The 12,208-nt window shown below is 35.3% G+C and overlaps 1 protein-coding gene across 4 annotated transcripts; it reads right to left on the reverse strand.

Moving 5' to 3' along the window:
• Nucleotides 1-8,467, reverse strand: LOC18442088 (Pseudouridine synthase family protein). Of its 4 annotated transcripts, none has more exons than XR_016056839.1 (10): nt 7,474-8,467; nt 5,835-5,890; nt 5,651-5,725; nt 4,990-5,068; nt 4,467-4,577; nt 4,264-4,373; nt 3,141-3,288; nt 2,575-2,658; nt 703-740; nt 1-406 (listed from the first exon to the last, which is right to left on the reverse strand). XR_016056839.1 is itself a non-coding variant. In XM_006852311.4 (9 exons), exons 1-9 carry the CDS (start codon nt 8,399-8,401, stop codon nt 336-338), a joined length of 1,560 nt encoding a protein of 519 aa, XP_006852373.1. In that variant the 5' UTR covers nt 8,402-8,467; the 3' UTR covers nt 1-335. The 4 variants fall into 4 exon arrangements, 1 of the variants encoding a protein (XP_006852373.1); XR_016056837.1 differs by having other exon boundaries at nt 5,643-5,725; XR_016056838.1 differs by lacking the exon at nt 3,141-3,288.
• Between the last annotated feature and the right edge of the window lie 3,741 nt (nt 8,468-12,208).

Genomic DNA, 12,208 nt, shown 5'->3' on the forward strand with positions numbered 1-12,208 from the left:
TTGGCCAGAATTTCATGATTCGTATAATTAAAACAATTCTTTCTGCATGCCTACAATTGGGTACTGTATGTTTTGACCACTAGCCACATTTATTTAAATCAGTGAGGGAATGATTATACAACATTTTACTATGCCCATTTGAAGCCATGCCCCTGCGAATAAGTCCCTAAACTCCATTTGGCCTCATGAAAATAACTTGTTTGCATTTGTTGTGCTTATTGTTAGTCACAATACTCTCGGTGGATCCAAACCCGCCCTTAACAAAACAGATGCAGATTGATGTATTGAATGCAGAAAGGATACTGGTGAATGCATAAATCTTGGTAGAATGTCTGTCACAAGTAGTTCTTGGTTATCTGGTCTTGTAGTTCGTCGAAATTCCACGCATTATCTGCTGAATATTGTCCTGAAAAATAAAAAGGGTATGTTATTCACATGCACTTAAAACATAAAATGTAAACAAATTAAGAGCTTTTAGACGTGGAAGGCTCATTTGCCATTTTATATATCAAAAGAGATAGCATCCTTATTGAGACAGAAATATATAGAACCCATTGTCAGGACCAACCCAACATAGTATAAGGAACTCCTTAAGCCTTTTTTTTCCTTTCAGTTAAAATAAGTTCACAGGCTTCATGATGATGGAGAAAAAAGTAATAGACCAGGAGCCAAACAACTAAAGAAGAAAATCCCAACACTAACCAATTTGATCTCTTCGAAGGGCGATCAAATGAGCACAACTGCATACATACAATACAAAGCAGTAAGAGTTGTACCCCATCCAATTCATAAAATAATGTAAAAGTTCAATATCTCTAGTCTCAAGCAAAACATGAACTTCAAGACAGAATAACTATTTAAAGTTTGATTTCTACATGGTCAACTTGAAAACAAAAATTTAGTCACTTACAAATTCTGCACCCTATACCTGTCCAATCTTCTCTCTCTCAAGTCTCTCTTCTTTTTCGCATATTAGGTCTTCGGATGCTTTGATTCTTTGTAATAATTTAGTCAATTTGTTCATTTCTGTATTTTGAATGTATTTGTCCCATAGAAAGCTTGGGAACTTGTTTAACAAAATGCAAAAATAGTGTCAATTTTACCTTATGAATTCTATGTAAGGGATTATATTCTCCTATAAATTAAACACAATTTATTTCCATATTCTCCATATTGAGCATATTCACCCTCATATGTGAAAGTTATCATGGTCTAAGAAGAGTGAGGACCTTAAACTTTCCCTTTAACTTGTCCCAAGCCCAAGTAAAAGGGGTGGGTTGTGTTAGGTAGGCAGCCCCGAGTAACATGAGGTACCGTGGTGCATGATATTCTCTGATGACATAGTTTTGATCGATGAGACCCGAAACGGCATCAACTCGAAGTTAGAATTTTAGAAGGATGCTCCAAATTCTAAAAGTATTAAAATTAGCCAGACTAAAACATAGTATATGGAATACAAGTTTAATAATAATAAGAGTAGAGATGAGGAAGTGGTAAGAAGGCCAAGAAATACCCAAAAGAGAGCATTTTCACTATCTTGGATCAATAATCTAGAAAAATGGAGAGATTGAGGAAAGATGCTGGACATAGAATTAGTGCTAGATGGGTGAAGTAGAGATCTGCAACCGGAGTGTTATATGATCACCATATACCAATAAAGCTGAAGGGCAAGTTCTCTAGGATAGATGTGAGACTACCTTTGCTTTATGGGGCGGAATGCTAGGGCTGTCAAGAAACAAAATACCCATAAAATGAGTATAGCTGAGATGGATGAGTGGCAAGACAATAAGGGATAGAATTAGAAATGAATACATTCGTGAGAATTTAGGTGTTACACGAATACGGCAATAAGAGAAAGTAGACTTAGGTGGGCTAGCCATAAGTGGCGAAGACCCAGTACAATTCCTATTAGGAGGTGCGGGTTAGTTCAAGTGGAAAACTCAGAAAGGGTAATGGATAGGCCCAAAAGAACATATAGTGAGAAAAGGTACGAGGACTTATGGCCTCACTAAGGGTATAACCTTAATAGAGCAAATGACGGACCAAGATTCGTGTAGCCAACCCTAATTAATTGAGAAATGGCTTTTGATAATGATGATGATGACGTGAAAGTCATCAAACAAAGAATCGAATTACTTATGCAACCTCTTGACAACTGGCAATCTACTTCCCATAAATAGCAATCATCCATAATCAATTGAAACGAACTATAACCAAGTAATCAATGATATACAGTATCGCAATTTGAAAAATTGAAACAAGCTGCAAGCATCTTAAGAGCATTTAATGTAGCATGAGCATAGAGAACCATGTCTAATTGTTTTCGAGTGTCACAATTTATAACATATTTAACATTTAGTGATATTAAATCATAGGAATAAACAGTGATCATAAACAAGGGCAATAAACTGAAATGGGAAGGCGACAAGAAGTCACACCACAACACTTCACCAAAGAGAGAAGGCACTGTTGTTTAAGCAATTTCAGGATGTCAAAACTACACATATCTAAGCCTCTAAGGCAATGCACAAAATTATTCACACATACTATTTAATAGTCCTTAATAAGCTATACCTCCCCAAGGCCCTTCCCAGGTCTGCACATAGTGATCGAATGTATGTCCCTTTTGAGCAGGTGACTTTGAAGATTAAATTTTGTCTGCGAACAAAAAAATTTAAGGCGAATATGAACAAGATATCCAAAAACAGCACTCCTTTCATTTGAGCGAGTGAAAATTCAGCAAAGCTCACTAGGCATCTTGCAGAAAATGCAAATTAGGAAATTACATTGTACTGTTAGAACATTAAGAATGCATATGCGGCAGCTATGACCTACTTAAGGTCTTCAATCCAAAGGAATTTAGGAATGTCATGAGCAAGAAATGCACATATGCTGATAAAATGACGCATTCATAAACCCCCTTGAGGGAATGCACTTCAAGATTATTCATGGTGCAAAACTGGCATCTTAAAAGCAAATTCAAATTCATGATTATGAAATTGTGTAACCACATTACGACATTGTATAACCACATTAGTTAATTTTCGCAAAAGATTGCCACAGATGGGATTCTCAATAGCAGGTTGCCCATAAGAAAACTGGAAAAGGTACTTGCCCAACTTGAAGCATAGTATGCTGACCTGAGTCATAGGGGGTTATTTTCCCTAAGAAATTGTGGTACGCATGCCTTGGCTGAGCTGACTCATTTCTGGAGAAGTCAATTTTGGCAAGCAGGGTATGGACCGAAACTAATTGGCAACCTTAGTTCATTTTAGTAATCTCACTCACCTGACAATTAACATGCCAAAATATCTAATACTATAAGGAGGGTGACTAAGTTCAAAGAGCATGACCAAAGTAATATAACATATGCACTTTGTAGCCATACCAATTCAAATGTGTTGTGACATTAACTAGAGCATAATCAAGGGAAATATCATTTTGACAAGGTTCATGTAGGAGAAGGTTCCATGATGAGGATAGAAAGGATTATATCTTATGAAAAGCTGGCAAATAGTATAAATGACATAAATTTCACAAGTATTTGTATCATTTTAGTGCCCAATCTGAAACGTAAATCACAAAGAGTAACACAATTCAAGTCAAGCACTACAAGCAAAAGATAGAATGGAAACGACCATTAACATTAAGCAGATTACAGCCATTACTAAATTCCCAAAGTTGTTCAGAATTTGTAGAACTGCCCACAGAGATGAGCTCAACAATAACCACAGGTGCAGAAAACAATCATTTTCAAAAGGTCGTTTAGAAGAAAAAATCCATTCACATAGAAAGCTTGTTATCCCTAAGAATAGTTCAATCCATGCCTCCAAAATCATTTCTCTATTCTCAGTTATATTAAATGATTGTGAGCTTCTGCTGCTTTACACAATGGTCACCTCAGAGATGTTACCAATCCTGTAAAGAATTTGCTGGGCTGACAGAGACATCTAAAAAACCTAGCCCTTTAGTTTGGAGATAAAAGTGATCAACATCTGTAGAGATCTATCTTTTAAATCATCCTAACTTGAATAATATCATATTAACAATGATTTTACATATTTAAATTGCCATGCCAGACACGTCAATTTCCAGCTAGCTGGAGATATTGCATAAAATAGATTAATTAAAAGAAGCATATTACCAGACATTAAATATAATTCTCTTTTTCATAAAAACTAGGCAGGACAGAGGCACATATATGTTGAATCCCAAGAAATAGAATGCCCTGACAGTTAAGGTCAAAACTTAAGATCCACAAACCTGTCATCCAAGCTACGTTCAATGTCAAACTCAAAAATTGAAATTCTTCTAGGGGAAAGTTCCATTGTTTCTCCTCTCCTTGCTTTTTCGTACAGCTTTTCACCTCCAACCTGTTGCTTACAAATAAAAGCACATTGAAGAAAAATGTTTTTAAAGATCTAAACTGCAAGGCTTTACTTCCAGGTTGAACATGACCAGCTTACTTTTATCGCAGAGAACATTGGGGGAACTTGCCATATCTCCCCACTGAAAGATGCTACAGCCTTCCTAATATCCTCATCTTTGATATGCTCCCATGGCTCTCGTTGGATGACCTACACTAAAATTTCTCTTAATCAAGGAGTCCAATATGACACATGTTATCATTTTTCAAATAATCAGGCATCCAAGAAACTATTGATCATATGTAATCTATATAATTTATAACTATATTTCAGTAGTTTACTATGTAGCCAATTATATATTTTGAAGGTTGACCCATTAAAATGTAGGGGCTTCTTCATTTCTTTTCTTTTTTTAAAATAGTTGAAACAGTGGCAGAAAATGGAAAACAAGTGTGGTACATAAGGTGACCCGTCATCAAGCAGCAATCCAGTGTGCCCAATTGATGATAAAAGCTTCATCCAAAGACATTGGAAATTGAGCATGCAACTACAGATCGCTACAGGTAGCAATTTATTTCGAAACTCTGATACCAGCAAAAATTAGTTGAGACCAATAACTGACCGGTGACTCTGCATCCCAAGTTGATGTAGCTTCCCCCAATCGGAAAATACCACTATAAACCTTTATCATGTCCTGATATCTGCAAAATGCAATCACACTTAACCTGTTTAAATAATCTAAACACATAACAGATAACAAAGGGAACCCCTAAAGTAAACACAAGAAAGTTATAAAACATATGAGAAATAATTGGGGGTTCAGGTTTTCTCTCTTTTATTTTATTTTCTGTTTTAAGAGCAGAGCTGTTGGCCAAGTCTTGTCAAGGCCCTCGTTTTTTAGGGCCTTTTGCGGCCCTCAATGGAGAGTTTTTTTTTCTTTTAGCTTTTCTTGGTGTGGTTGAGGGGCAGTACTCGACTCTTCACTCAGTGGTTTTGCGAATAGGGGCCTCAGCAGCTACTCTGCAGGTTAGGTTTGAGTCCCAATCGCCCTAAACAACAGACAAAGGAAATTCCTTTCTTTTCTCTATCCTTCATTAATTTAAGCTCATTGATAAATTGATTACATGCTACAGTTATAAGACCATAGCAAAACAAGTAAAATTTTCTAAGCCCGAGATATTTCTAATTTTATGTGTCCAAATAGTATATTTGCATTTCATATCCTAAAAATAAAAAACTGCAACCGAATTCAGGACATGAAAAACTAAAGAATACCTTTCTACCTGCTTTGTTGCCTTTCCAATAAAAACAATCAGTAAACCAGTTGCCATAGGATCAAGAGTACCAGCATGACCAACCTGCAAAGCAAACCCCAGATTAACATTGTGATGCAGACAAGAAAATGAAGAAGAAAATAAAAAAAACTATACAATCATGGAAGCTGAATTAGAGTCTATAGATGATGACCTTCTGAACTTTGACCAGGCGCCTCAACTTTCCACAAACAGTAAATGAAGTCCATCCTGTTTCAGCAGATAACTCATGTTATATAATTAACTCATTTATCACAAATTGCATCTCAACATGAGAAGAGAACTATTGGTAATTTAGAAGATCTTTTGGCAACTCACATCTATTGGGATGTAAAGCATGTTAAATTTCTAGAAGATCTGTTCTCTTTGGGAGTTGGGGAAATTGAAATGATCAGTAACTAGCATCGAATAGAGAGTAAGATTCAACATAATTTGGATATGATGGAAGTTTTAAACTAAGATTCCCGATATATTTCAAATCAGACTTAAGATTTCAATATTGCATGAAAACTGGCACACCCATGACAAGGCACCAAAACCTCCCGCTACATTGCTTCTACTGTCTTGATATGAGTATTGATTGTAAGTACGGAATCAATCCTAACTAGTCACACATCTTATTTACGCTATATTCAGATTCTTTGACACAAAACTCTATTCATCAAGTCATCAAGAATGAACTTCAACTAACATGTTCCCTTTCCTCATCAACTCTTTCATTATTTTCTTTCTTTAACTCTCCTATTACTTTTTCTTTTTTTATAATCCTCTTGTATTACTCTTTAATGCATCGCAATTCACAAGCCTTCTGAAACTGTTTCACACATTTCCTTCTGTTTTTTCTTTTTAGTAGTTATGAAGCGCTTCTCTTAAAAAAATATCCTACACTCTGGAGATATCACATTTGCTGCCATAATTATATAAGCAAATGTTTGAGTGGAATCCAAACATGTATATGCAAGGTCCTGGCTAAACACTAAAATTCATCAAGTAACATGATTTGGGCAATTAGTATCAAAACAAAAAAAAAACATGATTTGGGCAATTCAAATTCACAAACAAATACTTCATTATTTAATTCAATTGAGATCAGAATCCGCATATATTAGCTGATCCTCACATATGGCATTTCCAAATGATCTTGCATGCATATTCCACTCTTTCCACTTAGAATCTAAAGATCCTTCACCTTTTACTCTCCCACAGTTTTCAAGTTTATCAAGTGCCTAATGAGAAAAGCTGGGACAAGAGAAAACCAATCTAAATTTCTTTGAATTTAATTTCTGCGGAGCTTCCCAAAGGAAAATGTAACAAAAATAGAAGGGAAACTCAAGAGCAACATATGCAATGTTTGAGTTTAGTATCCTGCCAGACAACACCATTTTCGAACAAGTTTTCAGTTGGAAGGCAACTCCAGGATATTCTACTGCAATATGTGTCCATAAAGGAAGAGTAATCCAAAGCAATGTAACTTGAAAATTAGTTGAAAAATCACCCAACCCACAAATTTTGAATAACAGAAGTGGGTAACAAATGGAGCTCCAGTTTATTCTAACACAATATGTGCAAATAAAAGAAAGAGTAACCTACACCGGATAACTAGAAAATCACATAATCTCAAAAAAATTCGAATGAGGTAGAAGCAAATAATAATTTGAAGTTTCAGATTATTTCAATGCAATATGTGTACATAAAAGACGAAGGGTTCCAAAGAAAATAAACTAGAAAATTACTTACAAAATCCCATAAACTTAAACAAACTTGAAGGGAGAGGATAATAAACTGAACCTCACCTTTGGGTTTATCAATCAAGACCACCGTGCCAAAAGGGCCATCCCATCTAGGAGGCAACTCTGAGGTCCTACTCAAAAAATATGGCTCCCCAATCAAAGACTCTCCAGCATTAGGCACCTTCTTCAAACACTTGAAGAACTCCTCTACTTTCTTCTCTGTAACATCCACCTTTCCCCCACTCTTGGAATCCTTCTTGAAATCACCACTCTCTTCGAAAAACACCAACTTCTTGTCTAAATCATCTGAAATCCCCTTATCTCCATGACCCACTTCAAAAATCTCATTTTTCTTCTTATTCTTGGACTTGCCCAACAACCCATTCTCTCTCTTCACCTTCTCTTGGTTCTGATTTGTTGATGTCTTATTTGGATCAACAAATGCCTGGTCCATACCCTGACCTGGAAAAAATTTCTTCTCTAACTGATAAACCATCCTATAATGTTTATCCTTCTCCCATGGAAAAGCAAATGCATCATGAAAGTACAATTCCTCTTCTCTAGCATGATAAGTGGGCATTTCCACAACCTCTGGTTTCAATTCGACATACTCATCATCCCTTGATCCTTCGTCATCAGTTTCAGAGCCATACATCCTTTTTCTCCTTTTCTTGTAATATTTTCTCTTGCTTTTGCTTGCAAGGTACAAGTGATGGGGTTCTCCTAAGCTTGGACCAGTTTCCTTTTCTGGAAAGTTTTCAAAGGATTTTGGTTTTTGGGTTTTGCTACGCCCAGATGAAGGATTAACTGGTTTATAAGATATGAGATCGTATTGAAGGGGATAAGGGGTACGAGAAATGGAGAATGAGAAGCTTCTGAGGAATAGGGATTTCGGAATAGAAGAAAAGTGAGAGAGAGTTTTAAGTCTGAAGGGGAACGCCATTTTCGGTTGTCGAATGTGACCTTGAATTGGATTTAGGGTTATCGCCATGGATTTTCCATTAATTTAAGCCTTTCTGGCTCGGGAGAGGGGACACACTCTCTCTCTCTGTCTCGCTCATCAGCCTTCACAGAGAGTATTTACTATTATCAAGCATACCATGCACAGCCTGCGTATGCTGTATGGTACACCACCGGAGCATCCAAATCGATCATACGTTTTGGTGAATCTCCACTGTTCATTGATGGTAACGGTTGTTTATGTTACATCCCCATATTAAATTAAAAAAACTAATAAAAATCTAAAAGAAAAGGAGAAGAGAGGGAAAATTTGAGAAATTTATAGGAAAAAAATAAACATTCAAGTAAATGAGTAAAATGTGAGTCTATCATTCATAATATCTTTCAACGGATTATAACTTTTTAAATATCTTTATTGTGGGTTTTTTACTATGGGCATGAATACTATGTTCCCTTGAGAGCATAGCTTATTTCTACTCCCTCGTCAAAAGAATTATTTGGGAGAATTTTTTTTATCCAAAATTTAGACAATCACTTAAGAATTGCTAGATTTATTTGGGAGGATTTTTTTTATCCAGAATTTAGAGAATCACTTCAGAATTGTTAGATGATTATTCCAAAAAAATGAGCAATAATAATAAATTTGAGTTTTTTAACACTTAGTTCTCACCCCCTAAAATTTGGAGGGTTTCTATTCAATATTGAGATATTATTTTTTCCAAGTAACAATTAGGATTTTTTTTATTGAAGTTAATTTATGGGTTGATAGGGTTTTAATCCAAAAAATTGAGGGTCGTGAAATTAGTTCTAGGTGGGATTTTACTTGAAGGAGTAAATGGATATTCTATTAATTTCCGAAGCATATAATCCATATAAAGCAGCAAATAGATGAACGAACCATAAACAAATATCTTAGAATAGACACAACTATCATTCTTGCTTTTGACATTCGCATGTCCAATCATGAATGTATCAAAGTGCTTGTAACATTGCTTACGAGACTACTTTAAACCATATAATGACTTCTTCATCTTGTAGACATAGTATTCCCTGTCTTTAACTACAAGGGCAAGCTTTTTATGCCTCTCCTGTAGCATAAAATTTATATACTTCCCCTTATCTAACCGTTCATTCTGAATGGAGGGCTAAGATTGCCCCAATCACAATGTCTTAGAATAGACACAACTATCATTCTTACTTTTGACATTCGCATGTCCAATCATGAATGTATCAAAGTGCTTGTACCACTGCTTACGTGACTACTTTAAACCATATAATGACATTTTCATGTTGTAGACATAGTATTCCCTGCCTTTAACTACAAGGGCAAGCTTTCTATGCTTCTCCTGTAGCATAAAACTTATATACTTCCCCTTATCCAACCGTCCATTCTGAATAGAGGGTTAAGATTGCCCCAATCATAATGTCACGTCTCTACACTATTTTATTTTAATTTTTTTTTCTATACACTATTTTGACACCAAATTTTGGACGTCCAATCCTCTATTAAACTCGCACTAGCAAAAAATGTTTTAAAAATATTTACAATAAAATAAAATGATCAAAATATCCCTAAAAGTTTCAAAGGGTATTTTGATCATTATATTTTATTGAAAAATTATTTTAATATTTTTTACAAGTGCGCCCCAATGAGCAGATGGCACATACCAAATTTCATATTCATACAAGTTATATAAAAAAAAAACTAAAAATAAAATATTTTTAGACGTTGGATCTAAGACCAAAAGGTGAGTGGCTCTCTTGATCAAAATTGGACCGCTAGATGGTAGGGGAAGCATAGATCTTCTATGCTGTAGGGGAAGTATATAAACCTTTCCCTAACTACAAATGCTTTAGGCTGAGTCCTATAAATTTATTCCTCTAATTCCATGAAAGAATGCAGACTTAACATCGAGCTGCTCAACTCCAAATCAAGCAATGCAATTATTACTAGTAATACCCAAATAAAAGTATATTTTACGACCGGAAGGAAAATCTCATAATAGTTAATACATTCTTTCTGCACATATCGTTTTGCAACCAATCGTGTCTTATATTGATCACCACGAGACTCAGAAAACCCTTCTTTCTTGTTTTTAAACCCATTTACATTCAATAGCTGTCTTGCTTTTGGGCAACTTTACGAGATCCCAGGAAGGATTATGTTGAAAAGACCCCATTTCTTTATTCATGACATCTCTCCCACATGTTACAACTAATATCTTGTTTAGCTTTCTTAAAAGTTTTTAGCATTTGACTTGTAATAACTAATGCATAAGCCATAGCTTTCTTAAAAGTTGCTGGCTTTTAGCTTGTAACATAGCCAACATGTCCTCAAATTGTATCAACCCATTGGCTTGTTGGTTCTCTTTTTCCTTCCAGTTGAGTCTCTTCCTCACGTGTAGTAGGCTCAATGATCTTCTTATAATCAACATTTTAGAACTTCACCCAAAATCATCCTACAAAATAGAAAATTAGATGAAGGTAATTCCAAAACAATAGGACACCCAAAATATAAGGAAAACCATTCAAGACAAAATCAACATGTACATGGCCAAACATCATTTATGCAATGGTTACGGTGAGTACAAAAGAATATTAGAAAATAGTAAAATGGATTCTCAAATATTTGAAGGGTACATCTAAATTATGCTTATACTTTAGTAGTGAGAAAACTATGCTAAATAAATATATAAATGTAGATATGGCTGGAGACATGACACCATGAAGTCCGCGCAAGATACCCGTTCATTTTTGTAAGGGGAGTAGTGTTATAGCAGTCTAAATTACAAAGGAATGTTGCTCTCTCCATGATATAGAATATATAGCAGTTACATAAGCATGCAAAGAAATGTGGTGGATTCAAGAGGTTCTCAAAAGAAATGATTTTGAAGCAAGACAATTAATTTGTTCACTTTCATAGCCAAAGGGCTATTGACCAAAGAAAAATGCAATATATCATGGCAAGATAAAGCAGATGGATATTCATTGTGCAGTTGGCATACGGATGCATCCGTAGCTGTAGAGGTAAGGTACACTTTCAAATTTTATCATGGTATATAATTTTGATGTAAAATTTTCTTAGGATTATCTCAAAATCTATTTTTATATTTGATTATAAAATTTTAAATTTCAAAAATGGTTAAAATCAAGTAGATCTATAAACATATGAAAATCTTGAAAATAGAAAGTGTAGATAATACGTTGTAAAATGCACTATTTCTGAGACTTAAAATCTTTTTATTTTTTATAGTCATACATCTCGATGTTGAGATGATCAATCAAATATTAAAACTACCTTTTCGTTGAATTTTTTAGGTGCATCCGTAGTTCTACATTATAAGGTTGCATCCTTATATAAACTTTTTCCTTGGATAAATAGTAGATGCGAATAGAGAAAATCCTAACGGATAGAAATCCGTTAGATAAAATGACCAAGGCTTAAAAAAAGGATAACAAGAGCTTTGTAGGGACTTGGCGAGCATGGGTGCTACTTGAGCACTGATGCATTAAGCACAAGATCCACTAAGCAAGGGGGGGCATGCTCATGAGTCTAGTGGGGAAGATCGTTACGAATTTTAGCCCTATTTGTTATATGTCATTTTGACGTACTTGTATCCTCGGGGTGAATACGGAGAGAGCCGGTAGTAATCTGGTCCTGCTGGTGCTAAAGGCATTGCCAGACCACAGGAACACTTAGTAATAAGCCTAAAACTGGGTGACTTTGGAAGAAGTGTTAGAATGACCTCAAATTGTATGAGAGGTACTTTTGGATACCCTAAGGACACATGTAAAGTTTCATCGCATTCTGACGAGTTTTGATATGATCAGGATCCGT

This window comes from Amborella trichopoda, chromosome 6, assembly GCF_054954075.1.
Source record: "Amborella trichopoda isolate Santa Cruz 75 chromosome 6, AtrichopodaSantaCruz75HAP2 v2.0, whole genome shotgun sequence".
NCBI classification, from domain to species: Eukaryota; Viridiplantae; Streptophyta; class Magnoliopsida; order Amborellales; family Amborellaceae; genus Amborella; species Amborella trichopoda.